The 24,630-nt window shown below is 36.0% G+C and overlaps 1 protein-coding gene across 1 annotated transcript in view; it reads right to left on the bottom strand.

Moving 5' to 3' along the window:
- Positions 1-24,630, bottom strand: part of LOC137669632 (connector enhancer of kinase suppressor of ras 2-like) — a 196,367-nt gene that overhangs the window by 52,889 nt on the left and 118,848 nt on the right. The window contains exons 9-12 of the mRNA XM_068411826.1: positions 23,177-23,245; positions 10,316-10,462; positions 2,095-2,228; positions 1,317-1,522 (exon numbers count right to left, since the gene is read on the bottom strand). Coding sequence (XP_068267927.1) covers positions 1,317-1,522; positions 2,095-2,228; positions 10,316-10,462; positions 23,177-23,245 — 556 coding nt within the window. The remainder of the gene's footprint in view (positions 1-1,316; positions 1,523-2,094; positions 2,229-10,315; positions 10,463-23,176; positions 23,246-24,630) is intronic.

The following is a 24,630-nucleotide window of genomic DNA, read 5'->3' as shown; positions in this document are numbered from 1 at the left end:
CAGAGACTAACCAGTTTTACAGCAGACCAACAGAATCAGTGCCTGGAGTGCTCAAAGATTTTTCTTTTTTTCCCTCAGCTGTTACTGGATCTTCCACTGTAACTGCCTTTGGTATCACCTCCACTGAACTGCAGCATCTTTTTATTGCCTGTGCTCTTCACAGACACGTTTTTCCTTTACTACTCTGAGCTTGTGAGAGGTTTTCCCTTTCCTAGACATCAAAGACAAAAAAAAATAGGAACCTTTTTTTAACAAAATGAGAGAAAGGAAAAAAACCTTAGTCTCAGAGTAGGTGAATGAAGTACTAATGGATGGCATCACACATATATATATATATATATATATATGTATATCTCAAAAGATAGAACCTGCCCGTACAGAATGCTATGATCGGAAGGAGTAGTCCCTGCTTTCTCTGAGGCTCAGAAGTAATGCCAGTTTCAAAATCAGATGTAATTGCAGTTTTTTAAAAGAAATCTTTTATCTTAAGTCTGTAAACTTTACAAAAAGAACTTTCTGCCTTGAAAATAAAACCACTGCAAATATGTGGAGAATACACTGCTGTATTTCAGTAATATTCTTCCAAAATTCACCAAACACCAAGCAAATCAGTTTTACCAGATAACCAAAAAAAAAAAAAAAAAAAATCAGTCAATTCATTTTCAGCAATACCTTTTATATACAGATACTCATATACAAGCACATATATGTTTGTATACCTGTACGCTCATATGGATTTACATACACATGAAATTTCTATATAAACCCAGAGTTTATTATTGTTTCAATAGCATCTTATATATTTAAGCAGTCCCCGTTCTCAGATTTTGAAATATATTTTCAGTATTAACAAATGCATTGTTTTGATACTACTCATGTAATTATAACCATTTAATACAGCACTGAATTTTGGAGGGCCTTACATCTTACAGATACTTTCATACCACAAGTAAGTCTTTTCAGGCCTTCCACTGAAGTTTAACAGTCCAGATCATTGCAACTAGAATAATCTCCAGGAGCTTCTGAATGAAATTGAGTAAATCAAGACGCTAGCTATCCAAATAATATGAACTTAAGTATCATTCAAAATTTTAAGTATGCACTGCAGAATAAATTTATAACTAACTTACACACTCCTGATCCTGAATGTTAGCTTGTAATTACACAAATTATCCTTTCACATAAACTTTTGTCTAGTATTCAGAGCCAATAGGTCATGGTCTAACAAAGAATGACAGATATTTGGAGATGTTGCAGTGTTAACAGCACAGTTGTAAATCCGGTCAATTTAGAAATGTTAAAGAAATCCAGCTTACCGTGAGTGGGTGTTCTTTCTCTTCTCCGCACTCCTGTAGCTCTGCTTCTCTCATAGTCAGAGCCCACAGGGTGCCCTTCACCTTCATTTAAGGTGTAGTATTTCCCGCTTTCATGCTCCAGAAAATAGCTTGGAGACTCAGAGCCTTTCATTCCAGACTTTCCAAATTTGCTGATGTCATCACAAGACATTATTCCAATTTCATCCCTAAAAACAGTAAACCAGAAGATTATGGAAAAATTAACCACTTTATGATAAAGCTAAAGCATACAACTGTCTCTTCCAAACACTACAAATAAAAAGTCCTCTAATTGAAATGCTATATGGGAGAACTTTCATAAAAGTGATTCAACAAATGTAAATTAATGAAATCATCATTAGGTTCCATTTTAACTGTAAGATAAACATAGTTATTCAGAAGTTGTCTAGTATCTGAAAGTGAGCATAAGGAATTGGTATAACATGAGAAGGCAAGGGTCTCCCTTGCAGAAATGCATGCTTTAGAATAAGATACAAGTGGTCACATAAAAGTAAATAAAACTAAATTATTAAAGATGTCTTTAAATGCTTTCTGACTTTAGGAATAAAACCAGGCTTTGCTCAAATTGTATCTAGGTAAGTGAAAGTTAAGTCTCTCAAAATAATCATATAGTGCTTAATGTATTTCTAGCTCTTAATTTTACTAAATATTTAGTTTGATTGTGGGGCTTTTTAATCTAGTGAAATTAAAGTGTAAAATTTTACTTTTCAAAACCTCAGATTCATTAGAATGTAAATACCTGGGGCCATAAAGTCCTGACATAGGAGACAGAATGAAAACATCCTGGAGTGCAGAGTTTTCCATTTTTGAGGATATGCCCATTGTACTTGTTGGTGTTGTAGAGCTGTTCGTTGGGCTGGTTGGAATTACAGGCTGAAAAAAAAAAAGCAAAACACAACAACAACACATGAAGAATAAATTAATGTTTTCTGTGCTACAAGTAACAACAAAGTCAATGTTCGTCGTTTTAGGACTCTTGACCTCTTCTTTTGGATTAGTCATTTTTTCGAATTACTGAAGTTTCTTCCAAAAAGATGTCTACTGAAACACACTTTTACCAAAGAATTCAAAACTAGTTATGAAAGAAACTGATAAAAGACCAGTAGTGAAATTAATTTGAAAGCTATCTCATGGAAAAATCTGAGACTCAGAATCAAAATATGATTTTTAACCAATGCAGAACATGAATTAAAACAGGAGGAAGGATATACACTATTAAATGCCATTAATATAAAAATTAATTACAGAACTCTGGAATACTTGCACTGAATGAAAGTGTTCATAGACATAATGTTGATTTCAGTAGAAGATTTATTGTTAACAAGGACAGAATACCTAGATTTTTTTTTAGAAAACTGAATTCATAGTCATCTACTGTTTCTTATTTTTTACTGAAACCATAGCTGTGATGCTTGTACCACGATGATACAAATATAGGTTCTATGGTGACCAGCAGTAAATTAACCTAAGCAATGAATATGAGCATCTAAATATTAAAAGTATTAATAAAGTATGGGGGTCTTTTTTGATTTTTGCTTTTTAAAATTTTTAAATGAAGTTAAACACAATTTTTTTTTACTCAAATGCCATAGGGAAGCCCAAGTCAATGGTTATAAGGACTACAACTGAATATTCTGTGAAGGATACATATATATATATATACAAAGAATATTTTTCTACCAAGGTACAGTCCGTGTTTATATTCAAGAAATAGAAAATATTTTTATTTAGTGTTATTGTTTAGATTATTTATATTAAAAAGTCCCATTCAAATACAAAATTGTGCTTAAATAAATACAATTAGTTTTCTGCAGGTGGAAGGAAAACACAGTGACCTAGAAATTGCACAAAAGCTATGAAGACCAATTATAACCTTTTTCTAAATACAAGGCTTTCTATCTTCTAGAGATAAGCACTGAAACTCTTTTTATGTGATTCAACAAGTAAAAGCAATCCTAAATACCAAAAAAGAGATGTTTTTTCATGAGAATATCAGTCTGCAGAGGGGTCCAAATTATACTACTCTTCTATGCTTATTGTTAAGCCTGTTATACTCTGATGAAATGGTTCAGGTTTCTTTTGTATTATCAATGCAAATAGATAAGTGACTGCCAGACAGGAACCATTCACTACGTACTTTCTCATATCTTTGGAAATTAGGACCTGCCACCTTACACACAATATCAACCACTACACTCAGAGTACTACCATTATTTCTGCAGTTTGGCATGGCGGTATTAGTAAAGAGACTAAATACAAGATATTCTAGTAATTCCTCAAATTACCTGCAGCTGGATACAGTTGCCCGTAGGTCAAAACAAATTATCACCATCACAGAAAGACAAGCAGAAACTCCATTTCAAAATCAGAAAAGAAATTACCTCTACCAAGTCTCTTGTGACCAGTATTCAGCAGTTGTCAAGGTTACAGGTTAGTCAATGAAGTTGACAATAGAAAAAAAAGCAAGGGGAGAGATGATATGACTATTCAATTTGCCCCCAAAGAGGGTGATAGCCTTGCTATTCCCAAATAGATTTTTTTAAAAATCTAACCTCATAGGAGTGTAATTTTTTTTGCTTCAATGTAATTCTGTTCCTGTTCTACCCATCCCAGAAAGTGATAACTTTCCTTTTCACTCTTCTTTAACTTTTTATTTATTTTCACATTATGAATACTATCTGTTTTCCTGTATTTTGGCTAGAAAACAACAAAACCCCCCTAATTCTTCCCTCACGGGGCTCGTTTCCTAAATCACCAATGAATTGTAGTATGCTCTGTACTTTCTCCAACTGATTAGACTGGGAGTACCCAGTGTACACTGGGTGTACCCAGTACCCAGCTGAGATTGTACTAATACTGAATAAGGCACAACAATTAGTTCACTTATCTTGTGGTTTATATTCCTGTTTGTCTCTCAGTCAGGTATTTGATTTCCTTCCAACATGACATTCAGCTTTTTGTTTACTGTAATTTCCACATTTTTTGAATGATTGCCATATATTCAATTGCTACATTCTTCATAACTGCAGTTGATTATTTCCAAGTAGAATATTTCACACTTGCCCCTCTTTCATTTCATTATGTTTTTAGAGCTTTTTTTCTAGTTTTTCAAACTAATTTATGATTACCAGCCAAGACTCCATTGCATTTGCAGGCCCTCCTGGTTTAGCACTATATGCAAATTCAGTAAGCAGATTCTTCAGGTTGTCAAGAAAATATGGAACAAACCCACATGTATCACCTGTCTGTTGAATACTAAATGATAGGTCCTTTGTGTGATAGTGAACCATTAGCAGTTGTTAGGCAAGCTTATCCAGTAATTTTCCACCCATTCAATCTCATCTTCACCTAGTCAGTAATTCTCTATGCCACACTGATGAGAATGTCATGAGAAAAGGTATTAACATCAGAGTAAGATATACAGCTTCTCTCCTATCTACCAGGCCAGTTAACTGCTCACATAAGAGCATTAAATCTGTTCAATGATTTCTTCATAATAAATTCATATTGTTTTTACTCATCTGTTATCTTCCAAGTGCTCGCAAACTGGGCAGATTAAGTGACTGGTCTATAATTCCCTGGCTCTTGCATTTCCCCTTTCTGAAGACAAGCATTATACTTCTTGGTTTTCTAACTACTCTAATTCGTCTATCCCACAATGTCACAATAAATAAGTTTGAAAAATAATAGTCAAAGAGTGCTCCGCTCCCCACCTCCACTCCTCCTGGAAATACCAGCTCCTCTTCTTGCCTTTCCAAATGGCAGACTGTAAGAGCTCATCCACTGAGTTTACAGAAATGCGTGCTCTGGGAGGTCACTTGCCCTAAATAAGGGTTGTAAGTTTTTAATAAAACACCCTGCTTCATGATTGCTCTCCGATAAACTGTCTCCTGCCTTCTCCCTCTCAGCTTTACTTATGTCCTCCACCTTCTTTGTGAAAAATACCTGTCTTCAGTGCTTTCCAAGAATTTGCCAGCCATCATGTCTTTGGAACAATGCCTTTTTCTATCCCTTTCTCAGTGGATGCACCCAATCCAAATAAACCATGTTGGGTGATTCTGCAAGTTCCTCACAAGAACCTTCTTCACTCATCTGGCCTGGGAGTCTTTATTGAAAAGAGCACCTGCTTTCTCCTCCTCTATCATCACTCAGATATTTCCAGCAAATATAATTCTTCTGTGATCCGGAGCTCAGAGCGAAGGGGTCTTTTCATATTATTAAAAAAATAGTTTAATAAGGGTATTTGATGTAAAATTTTGGTATTATACCAAATCCAAAAAGGTAATTTTAATAAATAGTAAATTTTGTCCCAGCCAGGACTGTCAATTAAACAGACATAGTCAATTCTTTAAGTCTTATATCTCAATTCCAATAAAATTACTTAAAGTGAATATGCTGACTGTGTGTGTGTACAAGTTATGTTTGATGAAGTGTGTGCAAATACATGCACAGGCAAAAAAAATCCCAAGGAAAACATATTTGTTTATAGAGGACTTCCGAAAAGTGGCACTAGGTTTCTATCTGCTGTGTGTTATTCAAAGTTTTTAATGAGAATAGCTAATTATCAGTAAAATGATTAAGCCATCCTGAAATACCAGAATAAAAACAAAAGACAAATAGTAAATTCAACACTCAGAAATAAACAATTGTTTGTTAAACAGAAAAAAATCAAAGTGTTTCAGAAGCAAAATACATTGCTGTGATTCTGAGTGTGTTTTGCAAATATCGGGGATAATTAAATATTGTATCTATTTAAAAAGTGCTGTTCAAAACAACAAATGCATATCCCCCATGCATCCTGCAAAAACCAGCAGGACAAGCTGCAGGAAGCTGGTAAAGCCCGGTGGTACAGCAACAAGAGGCTTGAGCATGGACATCCCTTACCTTTTGAGGGGGTATGAAGATTAAGGATGGGGTACTGAGTCTCTGCATTCTCCCTTGGAGGAATAAACTCAATCCCCAGAATTCCCCTGATGGGTGAATTCACAGAAAACACACAGGCGTCACTCTTCTACATGGATTGCCTGCGGTGAGGGAAAATGGGGCTTTGTAACTGCGTATCACCCTATAAATTCCTACAGTGTGTAATTTTTGTCAGAACAGGTTAGTTCATGCCAGTGATACAGATGACTAATTGGACAAGCTGCTATTCAGAAAAATTAAACGTTCAACAATACAAATACTACTCGCAATAAGAAACAGAACTCTCAATCTTGTTGAGTATTTCTCACATCCTGGTAAATTGGTATGGCTGTGCTGTAAAACAGCAGGTATGTTCAGAGTGTTTTCAAGTCTTGTGGATTTTTACTATTTTGAAATTTGAAATATATACCTTTTTTGACGTGTAAATAATAATTTTTGTCCTCAGAGCAAGAGGATACAATGAAATACATATGAACGTGACAGAAGTCAATAAAAGCATGAGTGGCATTAAGGTGAAAAAGAAATGACTGTTCACCATCTCCTCTGATACAAGACATTTAAGAGAACAAAACACAACTTCCTTACTTGCTGCATTTTCTTTGTCTGAGGTGTTACAAGTCTTTCCTTGCCCAAGATGTTTCTTACTGAGATAGTAAAGTAGTGAAGTAAATGGGCAGAAGATAATTTCAGAGTTCATCTGAGCAATTCTATCAGGGTACAGCACCCAAGCTATGAACTGCAAAATAACTCGGGTGATATACACCAACTTGTTATTTTCATTTTTTTTCTCTACAAGCATCTGTTCTCATAACACTATAGAATTTCTCTTTTGTGCAAAGCAGCATCTCTCCAATTTCATATGGTTTTGAAAATCTGAAATGAACTACTTGGCTAGAATTATTCTGAAGCTACTTATAAAGCTGCAGAGCGTAACATGCATTTTCTAATACATAAGAGTTATGATAAAATTGTCACTGTTGACGTAAGCTTTACTACTCATATCACCAGACAGATTCTATATCTCAAGATAAATAATAAGTTTAATGTTCTAGATCAAGCAGTTGTAACAGGAAGGATTATTCCAATTAGAAAATTTCTGTAAATAAAAAGAAAATAATACAATAAATGTTGTATTTTATTTGAATGAAGTTGCCAGTGTGCTCACTTTTATAAAAACCAGAGCACTGTTTGCCATTGCAGATGAAAGAGCCATTTTATATTGAATGGGAAGATAACTAGAGTTTAAAAATGAAAATAGTCTTCTACTACCACGTAATGCCAACTAGAGACAGAATGAGAAAATAGTATGACTGACATATTGTCTCACTGAATGATAATTGTAGGATATATCAACATTCTGCTGTTGTTAATTAAGCATCAAAGGAAACTACATACAGCAAAGGAATACTACAATGAGACCAAGAAATAAATTTATAAGGATTCACAGATTCTGTATCATTTGTAATTAATAAATTAACTATGTGGTATAATTTTAAACATAATTATGGTGGAAAAATTATTAATAACATCTTTAAGTGCCTTAAGCAATAATAGAAAACATGACAACTTTTATTTAAAACATTCCTGCTGTGCACCAACTTGAGTTAACAAATATTATTTCTGGCCTCTGAATTTCAAGTTCTTAAATCCTAATTCCTTTGTTCCTTCCCTAATTACGTACTGCTTTTGTTTTATTTTTTACCAACACTGAATCAGAATGGAGCAATTGCTATGCATGTCTTATTTTTCATGATGCGTTACATATATCCATATGTGTATCCATATATGTAACACACCATGACAAATAACACATGTAGAGCAATATATATGAATCCATATGTGTTACACAACATGAAATATAACACATCCGTATACATTATCCTTTTTGTGTGACATTTGCTGAATTGTTTTCAGTTTTTATCTACTTTAACTGAGATCTCTCTCTACAGATAGTTGCTTAACTGGACATTCCATACCCTACATTCGTGCGGCTGGTTACTTTTGTCTAAGTACAAAATCTTCTGTTTATGCTGAATGTTTTCTGCTTATTTCTGTGAGTGTGTCAATAGCCTTTGACAGCCTCTGTTCTGTGAGAGCCAGTTTAATCCATTAGTGGTAGAAAACTCCAGAAAAACAAATAAATAAAACCAGAAGCCTTCCTACCAATTCAACAAATTAAACTGATCTAGAGAGTCTAAAAAAATGCCAAAGTCAAACAAAGGCAAGGACATTGTGCAGCCAAGAACAGGGAGGGGGAAGTGAGATCACTGCTTTCCAGCAGCATCAAGCTGTTATGTCAGCTGTCCAGGAAACTCAATCTTGAAATTTAATCATGCTAGTTCCAAGTCATTAATGACAACAATAAATAATACTAGATCCAGGTGAGAACTGTAGGAAACAGGCAAAACAAAGAACTGCATCCTGAAATGGATCCAGGTCCTAATACTTGAGCTTGCTTCTGTGGCATGAAGACTAAAGATGACCTAAAGTTGGTTTTCAACATCTTACTACAGAATCCACTGTTAAGAAGTAACACTCTCAATGCTCTTTTTATTTTCCAAAGTGATTTATTTATATCCCTCACTGCACTATTCTCCGATATAGAAGAAACATATCCTAGTGGGAACGACACTTAAAGCACCCTTTGACCCTCAGGGACTCTTGCATTCTGGGTCAACAGGAGAGGACACATCACAAAAATAGAAACTGTTGATAATTCCACAAAACCAGCTTGGTGCACTTTCACTTATCTGGCTACCATGACAAAGGTTGGCATGTTTTGTGGAAAACATCGTGCCATGTATACAGTACGTATCGTTTTCACACTGACAGAACTTCCAGAACTGCTGCTGCTTGTGAATTATGATCCTTTAATGTACTAATACAAAGAGAGGATCTCTATGGAAGCCCTGTTGCAGATGCAACTTCCATTTTGCTGCCCCTGGAGGCTTCATATGAAGTTGACAAGTAGCTACAGAATCATCTGGCTAGAGAGAAGAATGTTAATTCCTACACCCTTATAACAGAAAAAGTTGAAGAGTTCTGAATCTCCTCGGGCTGTCACAATGCCCCTTTCCTCTCCTGCAGAGGCAGTGACAGAGACAGGAAAGATGGCACTAAACCCTTCAAGCGTCAGCACTCCTGAGCTGCAAGGATTACACAAACTGCTTGAGTGAAGCAGCTGTGTAGGGTTTAGGCATTTTGAGGAATGACAGAATCAAGAAGTGCCAGGCAGAAAGGAAATTTGCCTAGATAGGCTTGAAGGGTTTGCTTTGTTTCATTTCAAAATTTAGAAATTTTGCACAAACACATTTGTTTATGATGTGATCCAAATAAAACCAACTCTGTGCAGCCTCCACATTATGAAAGTGCATAAACTTATTACAGAATGTTATATAGTGTTAAAGATAAACACGCACAGTTACTAACTTACTCAAAAAAATTTCCTCTAATAATGACGTTTTGAGTTCAGTATTTTTACTGTCAGTCATATGTTGATGCTGTAGGAAGAACCAGTTGTGACGTTCACAATTGATTTTTTTCATATCAACAGGATTTCAAGGAATAAGTATGCAGAAAGTATCAGAGTTCTATTAGAATTGCTACCAAAACCTCAGCCTCGATGAGAGATGTGGAACAGAAGCAGACTTTTCCTGAAATTTAAAAGGTCTGACACACTCGATTACAAACAAGTAGCTTTGACAGACTGTGAAATAATGGAAACAGGGTGGCAATGTTGCCTCTGCCAGTCAAAGCAAGCTACTGAACGTTCCACTGCCTTGTTCCTCAGTAACCCTATTAGTAAATGTTCTTTCCTTCTATGAATTCCTGCGGCTCCCAACTTCACAAAAAAATGGAGGAAAACAATCTTACTGCCACATACAGTATTGCCACACAAACTTATCTCAGCACCCTGCTTCAAAGGGATTTGGGACTCTCTAGAGGCTCCTGTTCCTTTCACTGGGAGGAAAAATTCGAGTGTTTTCTCTTGAACAAAGGATTTACCAGCATTTACACCAGCATTGCAACAGCCTTACCTGAAGTGCAAGAGGTTTCCACCTCACATTCTTCAGAAGGGCAGGAGCAGAAACCAGAGTATTCTGAGGACGTTTTTTCAAGGTTAAAATCACTCCATTTGGGTCTTCCCGCAATGCATTTACCAGGTTCTTTAACTGCCAGCCAACCTAAGGAAAAATAATTGAATTTTGAAAGCTTTCCGTTTAACTTTAAATGTGAAGGAAGTCTTCTATTAACTGAAAAGGTCTGTTACAGCCTACTCTTTGCAAACATAAGCAGTTTTTATAAACTGCGTCTGATTACTTCTGTTGGACTGAAATGATGCTGCTGAAGCTGGATTTTTTTTTTAGCTACATTTCTCAACAAAATAAGGCATCAGTGAACGCTGTCTCCCTTTTAATAATTTATGAGATCACTGTACATTTTAAATCAAATGATGAGGACTAGCAGTCATGAAATAATTTCAGTCTGGATCCTCAGTTGAAACATTCGCTGCTGAGGAGGAAGACAGACTGTGCTATAGCAACATATGTAACATGTATGCAACAGCTTTAAGATCCTAACTGAAGATAAACGATCATTTACTTGATTTATTTATACAGCCCCTGGATAGAGCTGAGTAATTCAAGTTTCTATAAATTGTAAACATAGCCATAAAAAAAGAATATCACTAGTGCTGAAAGGATTTTATATGTGCTGCTCACAAAAAGCTACTTAGAGACATTTCTTAATCCTCTTGATTATTTAAATATGAATTTACCATGAACTGTTTATACATGAAAACAGAAAATGTATTTTTATGTTTTTTTTTTTTTTTTAAATGAATGCTTACACTATCCTATTATCCTGAATGGTTGAAGAGGTTTTAAAACTGAATAATAATATAAATGACAGTACATAAAGATGTTTACGATAGAAGTAGTTTCTAACATATTTAAGTGCTGCTGAATTTCTATCCATATTTCCACAGGCACACAAGAAAAAAACAACAACAACAAAAGGTATCAAAACAGTCAGATACGTAAATTCAGAACTGAAAGTGAAATTCATAAAAATTCACATTTTTCTAAAGCTCAACCAATCTTCCAAGTTACACCACTGAAATCAGTGAAATTGTACTACTGTAAATAAGAGAATAAATTTGGCTCCATTCAGCAGTCCTTTTACCTTTCCTATAAGCAAATAATGTATTAGGTTGTTCACTACGAATAAAACAAGGAATTCCTACCACCTGGCACTTCACAGGGAATTATCATTAAAGTTGGTTTGCCCTGTTTACTGAGTAACATTATTATTGAAGAAGCTTCTTTAATAATACAGTCTCAAAAAATGATACTCTGTAATATCCAGGTTAGTACTGACAGACAGAAATACTTGCAATGCTTATAGGATTTGCTAACATCCGCTTCTAACGCTTGTATTTTCTGTCAATATACTTGTGACCTGCTCTAGATAACCAGACTTGCACCACAGATGTTGAAATTTGTCTCTCTTCCACTGGTGTCAGAACAAAGGTACGACTAAAGGAGACTCTTAGTTATTCACATCTTGGTCTCAAAGTCGAAGCTATTGCCTCTGTTTAGTCTCATCTTGTTATTTTGGGGAAGTACACCAAGGATCGTGCTGAAGTAACTCCAACTACAAGAACAAGCCTACCTAGAAAGGAATCACTGGAGAGAGTAACCCCTTGCACATGACAATTAGGTGACTGGTTCGTATTCAGCTCTGGGGAACAGCAAGGCATGCGTAAGTATTTCTAGGGAGGACTTGGGAGGATTTTCTTAGCCTTACTTATTTGCATCTTCTCCACTTCACACATGATTTCCAGATCTGCCACTCAAGGAAAGTGAATAGGTGCAGGATAGACTCTCCACTTACCCTTTTAAATATTGCATCCTTTCTAAAACATTGCTTAAGTGAGTCAGGTTTTAATTTGAACACTGATGGTTACTTTCTACCCACAGTTCTGCTAAACAAAGCAGTATGGATCCAGTCCTGCATGGAATATAGTTTTCAAAGGTCAATTTCTTTCACAGGAAAGCTGAGCCCCCAGCACCTCTAAAAGTGCCTGTATTAGACTCTCTCCTCCATTTTCTATTCCAAACACGGCAGTTTTTTACAGTAGCAATAAATGACCACAGTAAAGACCTGTCATAAGTGTTATAACTACTACAAGTCTTAAGCCCTAGTGTCAAGCTGGTCTGTACTGAACAGGAATTAGAATGCTGTGTTCGTACAGCACTTCTCCGGCCACAACCTTTCTGAGGCCAAATCGCAGCAGCCTCAAAGTGAACGTTTAAGAATGAAAAGCTTAAGGAATACCAGAGCAGTAACTGTACAAGTATGTGCAAGCATTAAGTGCTTTTGTATTTACTATGCCTTTTGACTACGTTTGACCTGTCAGAGTACACTGTAACATTTTAATCATAATTGCCCTTCTCACCAAAATGTGTATTCCCACTGCTATTAAAAAAAAAGAAAAATAAAAAAAAAAAGAAAAATATTTAGGTGCTCAGAAGCAGAGCAGCCTACATATATCACCATAGTATATCAAGTATGGTTTATAATTACTTCCTCTTAGAGGAATATTATATCTGTTTACACATGAAGATGGAGGGAAAACAATAAAGGCAACCCTGAAGAGATTTCAGTCAAAATCAATCCTCTGATAAGGGCTGAAGAGAAGTTAAGAGATAAACTGTGAGGTTCTAGCCTGTCTCCACAGCGGGACAGAGTCAGGATCCCAAGTGTGAACATTTGGCTTGGAAAGGACTGCAATATGTGTTGTAACTCTAAAAAGGATTTTAATAGCTTTTTAAAGTTCTATTTTTCATGTTGCTGTTCTATTGAAAAATTTCTGAAAATGCACTGGCCACAGGAAACCAGAAAATGGTACTGATTCTAAACAGGCCACAGCCAAACAAATGCAAATATGTTAACTTGCATTCCAAATGAACTCTTCCAGTTTGTGCTTTGTTTATAAAGTGACAGAGGCTATATTTATATTTTTTTTTTACTCAATTATAGAATTAAGAATGAACTATTTTTGATTTTTATAGATTGATGTGATTTTCAGAATGATGAAATCTTTAGAGTTCCATGAGCTCCTTTTAGAAAAGAATGATAAATAATTAAGTTAATGATAAATTATTCCAATGAGAACCTTAATGACAAAACCATTAAATACCAAGATCTATTAGAGAACAGTCTGCAGTCATTACTACTAGGCGATGATAAAATGCTCTTAGGAATTTGGACATGTTATTATAAATTGTATTACTAAAAATACCTTTGAAAAAATAGAAGTCATTACAGTGGATTAAAAAATCTTAGCTGAAAACCAGTCCTTGAGACAGATTTTGACATCTATTGTTAAAGAATCAGTCTTTAATAGCAATTGCTAACTTCTAGCTACGGTGAGATGTATTCAGCAAAAGGGTATTTTGCTCCTTTAACATTTTTAGCATATACATTCAGTTGATCAGATTCTACAATATGGGTTAAGATCTTTCACTCAGTAATGAAAGTTAACATTAAAATTAGACTAATGAAGGGGAAAAAAAGACTAATGTGATACTTTTTTTATTTTCCTGAATAAATGAAGTCGAAGCAATTAGGATACCCATTACATTCAAATCAACAAATTCAGAAAGACATTATTATGTGATCTCTGCACAGCATAGTAAAGCTCTGGTCATGGTGCACTGTTCTCTGCTAAACATATTTGCCTATCGAAATACAGTGCACTATTTTTTATCTCTTTATAAACTGGGCCTACAAAACCTAGAATACGGAAAGCCACATGCCTGCTGTTGTCTGTCTTCATAACTCAAAGGACAACAGTCAGATGCCAGCAACAGAATTGCTACCACGGGGACACGAGATTAGGATCACAGAAACTTTGATACTTACTGCCTTAAAATGATTGATTTCTTAATTTTAGCAAAAAAATGTGTTTTTAAAAAAATTTAGATGCTAAATGTGGAAGAAACTTCAAAGAATGCAAAAAAAACCTCACTGAAAATGGTAAGAGGCAGGCAGAAGTGTAAGATTTTGGTTTACACTAAGGATCACTCTAATCAATAATTTTTATTGGTTTTTACATTCTCAGTGTGGAAAGAAGGGCTCCAGGGAAAGAAATGTGTATTACTGTCTATGTTAAAGGATTTGTTAGTTTTCTCATAAAACGTACAAGACAGTAGTTCAAAAAATATTAATTCCTATGATACTAAATTTATTTTCCATAAAAGTATAATGATTTAAATATCCACAATGTTGTAGTAACTTTGTATACCTAAACCTGATAATTTTGAAGCTGGGACTGCATAACTAATGTCCAGAAAAACATAACTCACTTTCATTAACCTACAGTAAACTAGTTTGTTTTCTAGTTCTCCAACATCTTCTTTAGAGTCTCCCTATATTGACTTTGTTCCTTCTTATTTAGAAGATCTAGATTTGTATGAATGTGATTTGGAATGCCCACTACCAGCAATAGGGATTTTTAGAAATCCAAACTGTTCATGCTGGACAGGCACCTTTTCTCCTTTTTTAAAATAGAGGCTACACCTGGCTGATCATGACTCACTGATGATCTGTATGAAAAACAAACTAATACAAAAAATTCTTAACGACACACAAAAAAAAAGGCAGAAGTGTGGTTCCTCAGTTCCTTCACTGCCTTATCAAACCCCAAACACCTATCAGGACTCCAAAGAATGAAAAAGTTCTAAGTAATACAAAAATACAAAGTGCATCTCACAGAAGGAAGGTAGGTTACGCCTTAATTTGTTTGTGACTTGTGCATATTTTACTCACTGAATCATATGCCAGCTTTAACCTTACCTAGGATGGAGAGAGACAGCATTAACTAAACACGCATTTAAGAACTACTTTGTTAGGCATTTGATCTGGACGTCAGTTGTACAGGACAATATTTTCTAAATATTTAGAACATACTATACTGTACCCCACCTGAAAACACGTAATTCTGCTTTGACTGCAGTAACCCTTATATGAACCAGGACAGATGTTTCCCCTCAAGGCTCTTCAAATACATAAGCAAAGCCATCTGGATACTTACTCGAACCTCAAGAGTATGACCTCTCTTCATATTTGCATTAAAAAAAAAAAAGGCTTGTGTAAACTCAACTTTTTGTTAAGGAAAGAGAGTATCATCACTTTGTATTTTAAGTCTATAATTCCTTTCGCCTTGTTAGGGAATTAATCAAGGGAATATGTTTGATTAACATGGAAATCAAAAATTATTATTAAACAAAAATATGCTGGAAATTCATAAGATTACTTTCTGTCACTGAATGGGAAGCTTGTCATTAACACCTGTAGCCGATTAGCTCTTCTTATTAATATCCTAACTGTTACTAACAACAATCGATGATGGAAAAACAAATGTTCTCCCATTATTTTACGTAGTTTTTTCATTAACTAATGGAGAAATACAACAAGATTCCAAGAAGATGTAAGATCTGCTACTGGAAGACATGCATTATTAAGTCTTTTCGAAAGGCAGAATCCTGAGAATAAGTATCATGGCAATTTGTTTGCAAACAGAATGACATTTTTTGGGGGAAGAAGTAATTCTCATGACATCTCCCCTTCGGTTTTTATCTTTCCTTTTCCTACTTGTATTTCACAACACACAGTGTGCTGAAACACAGATGGTGTGACCTGGCACTACATTTACAGCTTTACCTCCATCTAAAATAAGCTCTCATTAAGACTCAAATTTACAATTCAACAAACATACATCTAGGATGTTAATACAATAAATATCCTGACACCAATAATTTAGTGCTGAAATTATTTCATTGTGCCAGGGCTCTTGACAATGTCTGTAATCTTGAAAGTCTGTGATTTGATGACGAGCAGTATGAAAGGGTACTGGGCTGCCGACCATGCATGCACATAGCATCCATCATTCCAAAGGATAACCTTTTCAAGTATGAAAATGCAACTACATTAGTTAAAAACAACAGCTATTTAGAGATACCAGAACAAACACCTTACACAACAAAGCAAAGGTGTTAGAACTGAAAGAGCACTTCTAGGCTACTACATCCATTTGTTTACTGTTCTACATAGCTGCAGGCAACTATAACGTAATCATTTTCATCAGTCCTTCAACCCCCATCCTAGGCAGACCTCTTAAATTCTACCAGAGATTTACTTACAGGTGTTTGTGTGGATGCTTGTTCTCGCACAACATTGTTTATTACCTTAAAGAGTTCTTTCTCTTTCTGGTCTTTATAGCCTCTGTCTGTTAAGAAAGAGGAATTCTGTCTCAGACCTAGCTGGCTGGGTTAACCAAATTGAAATCCTTAAAAAAATTCTCTTCATATGAGACAGATGATACATTTTCTTTTTTACCCATTACAGTTTTTAATGTTCATATGTAACTTCACACCTTTGATGACTGTAAATGACCCGAACATCGCACAGTATTTCAGACAAGATATTACCAATGTCAAGACAATGGCATTAAAACTATTTCTCCTGGAAATGTGTTCCTGATTAATTCCAAGTTCATCTTTGTCATTTTCAGTCACATCACCTCTACAGTGCTTGGTTGATTTGGGATTAATTACTGCATTCTGACTTCTGGAGTCTTGCCAGTTGCTCCTGAGTAACATCTAGCTTTCAAGAGGAATTACTAAAAGCATTATTATTGCTCTCTGTCCTATTAAATGACCTTCAATTTCTAATCCTCAAAAAAAAAAAAAGTTTTCCGTTTTCCCTAGTTTATCAAACACTTTTCTATACAGAAGTGGATCAAATATTTTACAGATGGTCAGGCATCTAGATCAATACTTGTTTGGACCTGCAAGATTTCTGTTGTCTGAAAAATTATCAAACGTAGAACATTAACACAATTTACTTTTCATAAATTTATGCTTCATTTCACCTTACATGACATTTTCCTTCATGTCTTCCATTATCCTTTCCTCTCTAAAGCACCTACAGAACTTGTGCAGTACTGACTAGTAAGTTTTGCCTTCTTACATTTCCCCAGCACACAATGTTATCCCAAAGCAGACAATTCATTAAAAATCCTTGCTTAGGGACTTGCAATTGAAAGTTTCACTCTCTTCAGAAAACTGAGATGTAGATGATTTAGCATTAAATTATCCAACTTTGCCTCCATCCTGAATATGTGTATATATTTGTTATGACTGGTTTTCTTCTCTTTGCTCTATGATACTATCCTTGTTATGCAAAATTGAAAGAAAGAAGTGTTCCTTGGTTAGTGACTCTCTTAGATTTAATTTTACCCTATTTTAACTGCATGACAGTCCCAATTCTCTGACTAAAGAATCATGTCCCATACATAAAACAGCTTAAAAAAAAGACAATGTGAAATTTACTATTTCAACTGAGCCACAGAAAATATACTACCCATGAAACCTAAGATGTAATTATTAATTTTCAAAACAAATAAATGTACAGTGACATATTCAGCACTTCTGTGTAATTTTATAAGAGACGAAGTAAAGATCTACAAGGCACTGGCAGAACACTATTGCCTGTTGTTACTGTAGGGAAAAGTAAAAAGTTAGTGTGGCAGTAATTCAGAACGTATAACTTATTTTTAAAGTTTCTTATGCTGTTTTATTAAAATATAATAAGCAAGAAGGACAAGCAAAAAAGCAAATAAGGAAATTGGATAATGATTAAATGATCTTAACAGGCAGTGGTGAATCGCCTGATTTAATTAATTTCTTGCCTAAAGTACTATTATTTTTTCTTTGATCTTTATAATTGTATTACAGTGTTCCTTGGTTAGACCAGATTCCACGTAGTCTTTCATTTCTAACTCTTTCAATTGTTACATTATATAATTTGTAAGTTGCTTTCCTTTGATAATTTCTCAACTCTTTAAAAAAAAAAACCACAACCTCTCACCTACATTGAAAAGTTATTTGAAAAGCAATGTAAAACAAGTGGTCCTATTTTGTTAATATTTTTAATATATTTGTTAATATAATTGGTTTCAGGGGATAAAAAAAAAGAGTATGAATATAGGTACCTCCCAGCTATGTGATATTTCTTACTTAATACAGATAATGCTTTATATAAAATGAGTATATTAATTGTAGGTAATAAGAATAATTTTGAAAACATACAGCCAAAATATTCTAGCCACGTCAAGCCCAAAATGCTTCAGTCCACACATCCAGCAATTCGATGGGACTGACATCATCAGCATACTTAATCCTCTGCTACAGCTACACAATCCCAGAGCAATGCCTCCAGGATTAGAAATGCTGTTATCTGTGCTGACTCCACTCGAATGCAGGGACAGTACAACTATTTCCAAGTCTATATCTTCTTAAACCTGTTTAAAAGCTTACTCCTCTCTCAGTTTCAAAATGGATAATGATTCTCCTCTGAAAATGGACTTCCTGATGGAAAGAGTCAAACTGAAATTACAGTTTCGTTTTTAAAGGAAAAAAATAATAAAAGTGTCCTCTTAGTTTCATTTTTGCCTATGTACGAATGAAAAACGAACACAAGCCTTTTAAAAAGAGTGCCCTCTGTACTCGGCACTGGTGAGGCCGCACCTTGAGTATTGTGTTCAGTTCTGGGCCCCGCACTTCAAGAAAGATGTTGAGGTGTTGGAGCGAGTGCAGAGGAGGGTGACCAAGCTGGGGAAGGGTCTGGAGGGTCTGACCTCCGAGGAACGGCTGAGGGAGCTGGGGGTGTTTGGCCTGGAGAAGAGGAGGCTCAGAGGTGACCTTAGTGCAGTCTACAACTACCTGAAGGGAGGTTGTAGCGCAGTGGGAGTCGGCCTCTTCTCCCAGGCAACCAGCGATAGGACAAGAGGACACAGCCTCAAGCTTGGCCAGGGGAGGTTCAGGTTGGACATTAGGAAGAATTTCTTTACAGAAAGGGTTATTAGACATTGGAAGGGGCTGCCCAGGGAGGTGGTGGAGTCACCATCTCAGGAGGGGTTTAAGACAAGACTGGACATGGCACTTAGGCCATGGTCTAGTTGACAGGGTGGTGTCAGGGCAACGGTTGGACTCGATGATCCCTGAGGTCTCTTCCAACCTGGTTGATTCTGTGATTCTGTAACAGCTAGTTGGTAATGGCTACATTAACGTAGTCTCCTTTGTACTGTTTTAGCACAGGAGTACTGCCCTACCCATGAATGAATGCTGTCACTGTACAGTTCTGCAACTCAGTGTTAAATATGCAAAGTATTACAGTTGGGAATTTAAAGAGGTGGTTGAGGAGGATCATGCATTAGGATGACAAACTGGAAGTGCTCAAGTTATCCAGTTTACCAAAAAAAGCTGAAGAGGTAATTTGATTGCGTCCTGAAAATACCTAAATGAGAAACCTGCTCTTCAATCTAATAGATAAAAATATATCAAGATCAAAGGACTGTAAGCTTGTGCCAGACAAATGTAGACTACAAATAAAATGACTTTTTTTTTTCCCCAGCAATGAGAATAATTAACTACCGGAACAATTTATTACAGGTTGTGGGAACATCAATGAAAGTTTTAAAACTCTAATGATCTTATGAAATGAGTGAATATGAATTTCTCTAGAAAATACATTGGCCTAGTTCAGTCAAAATCAGATTAAATTATGCCAGTAGTCAGTTGTAGGATTGGAATCTATTAAAAGAGATCCATACTTTCTCTAACCAGGGAAGTATTTTCCCTATTGGCAATACAAAATGACTGTATGTAATCGTCTTCAGAACAGATTCATTCAAAACACAATGTGTTGAATGGGATTTATATTTGATAGACAACTAAAATGCTACAGAGACTTCAGTCTTAAGAAAATGTCTCTGTAGGACAACAAAAATAAATCTGTGGGATGCAGAATCTCTGAAGCATAGAAATATCTAAAGAAAGCACATTTCTCCATCTTTACGCTGTATAACTTAAGCTGTGGATACATTTTATGAAAGCACGGAGCTTCCTTTACCAACGAATACATAAAAGTATGAATAAGAAATAATGCTAACACCTATATTTTTATCACCTAGGCTTTTAATGCTGTAAGTAGAGTCTCTATGAAAAACCAACACGAGACAGGAGATCATGGATTTCACCGGATATGTATATTGTAAATAATATTTTAACTACCTTGAAAATTCTGTAACAACCCAGGAAGTATTTAGGATACTAAATGCAGTAGTTTGCCTCTTCACAGAGCAATGCTAAATGCTTCATATGGAATAAATTGAACTGAATGATACATTAGAGAAATAAACACTCCAATTCTTTCAGCTCCAGAACAAGGTGAAGGGAAAATGCAATCCATTTATTTTAGAGGGTAGGAAGATGTGACATGTGACTTTAAAAAGGGGATAAAATACTGAATAAAAGTTTTGCAGAGAGGCAGAAAGAAGCAAGCATTTATCTCCAGTCCAGAAACCAAACTAATGGTAGAAATGGCACTACCAACTACCAGGCAAGAAAAACGGCTGGAGATCCTTGTGAGAAGTGAGAACACAAAGCAGCTGAACAAGCACACTTTGGCTAGGTAGAATTTCAAACTGCTCTGTATTTTTCTCTTTTGCAATTTTACTTCTACTGGCACTTGCTTTTGATAAGCTGTGGAGTCAAAGGCTGGTATGAGGAAGCATTGGGTTCTAGCAAGGACTCTGTGCAGGCACAAATCCATGCTCCTCTGCTTGGTGAGCAACAGTTTACAGCTCTGGAAAACCTGTAAGACCACCACAGATACGCAAGCTTTTCTTTTCTCAGGTTACTTAATTACCCCTCCGGTCATTAATTTCAAATGGGTTACACCTCAATTTTATGAGCTGGTCTTGCTGGTATTAAAATATTGATTACATGGAAATTTAATGAGCTGCTGCCTTTGAATTATTCTAGTCCTCTAATGGAAATAATGGTAATTACAAGCATGGTATTGATCATCACAACTCGTGATAACTTGGGTGAAGAAGGAACACAGCTAAGTGTAGTTTGCAGCAAGACGTACCAGAAGTGACTTAAAGGGCACGCTTGAAGATCAAAGGGATACTTAAAACATTAACACTTCCAGTCCAGGAGGGGAAGGGGGTTGGACACATGCCTCTGAACATGCAAACGCTCAGTATTACTGTCTGACTGTCCAAAGTCACAGCAAAGACAGAATGAGACTTTCCCAGCCATTTCAAAGGAAGAATAAATTTCCAAAAGAAACAGCTTGCCATTTATCTCTTTTCTTAGCTTGTTATAAACTTCAGAATGAATAATTAATAGTGGGTTATTTTAGAAAAAATGTATTTTATGCCACTTGACTCAGCTGTTGGTGCTGTGCCCTTAGCTGGAAAGAGATCACAAGTATCAAACACCTTGGGCCTGTTGTAGTAACACACATGGAAAGAGTTGCTATCCAGAAAGCCAATTTTTGAGAAGTTAAATGAGGGGATTTCACCTGTGGGAGTAAAGATTAAATCAGGTCTGTCACTTCAAGAGTATGTTTGATGGAGAAAGCCAGTCTAATGCATATTTCAACTTGTAACTATGACAACTCATAGAAGCCCTCTAATATAGATAAGAGCTGCATGTTGCAGTAGCATTTGAAGTGTAAATGAATAAGTTATGCTTCTTTTCAAGAGAAAATATTTGCTCTCTAATCATAAGATTTTGATAGTCAGACTTTCATGTTTCCCCCTCATGCAAATGACAGAGAGATTTCTTAATTTTGCTGCTGCCGTGTTTGGAGATGGGGTTCAGCAAGACAAAGTTAAATGGCTAAATTATAAGCCCTTCAGGAAGTCATCGCCACTGTCACAATGCTACTCATGATAATAAGCAAAAAATACAAGTGTTGCTTTCACCTGCAGTGCCAGCAGCACTGCTTCCATTCTTCTGCAACACACAATTTTATTTTGTTTAAAGGGACAGTCTGTATGACTTAAGATAGTACTGGGATAAAATTTGACTGCATTTTTTTCAGTAATTGTCAACATTGGAACTACCATCAGTTAGAAGGCAGCAGCTTGTGTCATCACAAAATAGGAAGAAAAATGTAATCTTTCAACCTTGGCTCTGTAGGTTTTCAGGTAGGTACTCTGATAGGCTTTTAGAGCTCAATTACAAATAATGTGAAAAAAAATTATTAATTCTTCAAGTGAAGTCACATGTGTTTTAAGTCAGGATACAATTCTACGAATGCTGCAGAAACATTTCTGCGTTTCTACAGAAAATGAAATGAAGTTTTATATACACGCAGTTACACAATACATCATACAGCTGTGAAAGAAGTGCAATGGAAGGCGTGTTTAAATGTACGTAAATAATGTACAATACCTTAGGCCCAGCACTTCTTCATCCACAGGCTTACGTGATTTTTAAACAGATTAATAGTTTCACTAGTTTTATAAAACTGCTCATCTGTTTAAAAATAAACCTGCATGCAAGAATGCACAAAAGCAAAATCTGACAGATTTCTATCAACACTTTAATAGTCTTTATGGTTTTTTCACCCCAGCAGATTCAGAATATATGGCTGTTACAGCACTTCTGCATTTTTAATCTGAATCCTGTATTAAACAGAATGCAAAATTCTGTTTAAGAGAAAAAGTTAAACCAGCTGTCATATCCGTAATGAGAAGCCTAAGAACTTCAATGAAATATTCTTGGATCTCCGTATAGAAAGAGTATGATGTTGAACAGCAGCTGTGCAAAATGTAAATTCGGCTTAATCCTTCTGGGCTGGTTACTGACTCAACTCATGCCTTTTCTTATTAGGCATAAGCAGGGGTTATGATATATTAAAAGGCATAAATAATAGTCTAGTCTGGCAAAGTTACCTTCTAAGAAGAACTATTACCTTTTTAGCAGTGGGAATAGTCAAAGCCTGCAGAGCAGAGTTTCCAAAATACTTACCACAGTTTGATGGTTGACCTGGATCACCTCATCACCAGCATGGATTTTCTTACACTGGTCAGCAGGAGACTAAGGACAAGAGATAATAATTAGCTTTACATGGGGGGTGTGAAGGGGGAAGGGAAGAGCAGGAATTAAAACAATGAATGTTGAAGGAGGCAAGAAATCTGTCCCCAAAGAAGTAGTATTGTTATTAAATAACAATAATTGGTCATATTTATCATAACTGTATTTATAAGAAACTGTTTTTTCTGGTTACAGATGGCAAATCGATGAGGTAATCTAGAATCCCACTTCCATTGGTGACGAACAGCCTTTTGGACTGGTTGAACTATTCTAGCTTCTTTACCTTTCTGTAGGGAGTATGAGCAGTCACAATCTTGCTGGGAACACACCGAGGGAGTTTACACATCATAGAAGTAAAACTCTTAAGTCAACAAATACCGAGCTTACTGCATGGTCAGGGACAGTGCTGGGCCAGCCACGCGTGTGACAGAAAAGCAGGTCTCATAGTCCTTTACATGGCAGTTTTACTGCTTAAGTGCACTGAAGATACTCTGCAAATACACTACAGGTCCAGCACTTCCACGACAGTGCTAGATTAACCATTTGAGCACAGAAAGTGTTAATTTACAAATGGATAATGTCAGTGACAGACTAGCTCTTCAGGAGACTTTTCTCTCTCTATACACACACACACATATATATACGTACACACTATTCTATATATACCATTCACATAATTTTGGGATTGCTGAGCTGAAAAACTCCCTTGAACATGGTCAACTGCTATTTAGCAAACCATTTTTAAATGCTTCAGTGAAGCCAGATCTTAAATCTGTAACACAAATCTGTAAGGCATGCAGGAGATCAGCAGTCACACCGATCAGAATACGTGAGAATTCATGGCAACTTACTTGCACTGTGCACTAGCTTACAAGAGTGTTCTGCTGACACAGAGTACACTGACTTGAAATTCGACAGAAAATAACCAGAAAAGAATGAAAGAGCTGAGACATCACCTTGAGAAATAAGTCACAGTGGAAGTTAGCTATTAAGGAGGTAGACCAGCCAGGAGACTTGGACAAGGTTGAATGTTTACTCTACTTGTTACAGAGTCAGAGAGAGGAAAGGACAGATTGTCCCACCTTAAACAATGCAGAAACCTTTAAAACAGAATGCTCTTCAAGTAACAGTTCAAGTTCCCTCTCCAAGTAAGCAGACTGCTAAGAAAGGCAGAAAAAGAGCCATTTGCAGCTACAGAGTGGTCTAGCTTTAACACTGTTGAAGAAGTCATTACAGCCAGATACCAGCTCCTGCCATCTGAGTCCTTCTGCACTAAAAGAAACAAGATTTTACCTGGGTACTTTATAGGATGGTGTAAGAACTACCTGGCTCTGGGTCACATTCTCCTTTTAGTGGAACCTTGCAGAACTTTGGCAGACTGCTCTTTT

The sequence above is a fragment of the Nyctibius grandis genome, chromosome 13, assembly GCF_013368605.1.
Source record: "Nyctibius grandis isolate bNycGra1 chromosome 13, bNycGra1.pri, whole genome shotgun sequence".
Classification (NCBI taxonomy): Eukaryota; Metazoa; Chordata; class Aves; order Nyctibiiformes; family Nyctibiidae; genus Nyctibius; species Nyctibius grandis.
This window is presented reverse-complemented; position numbering and strand designations above follow the sequence as displayed.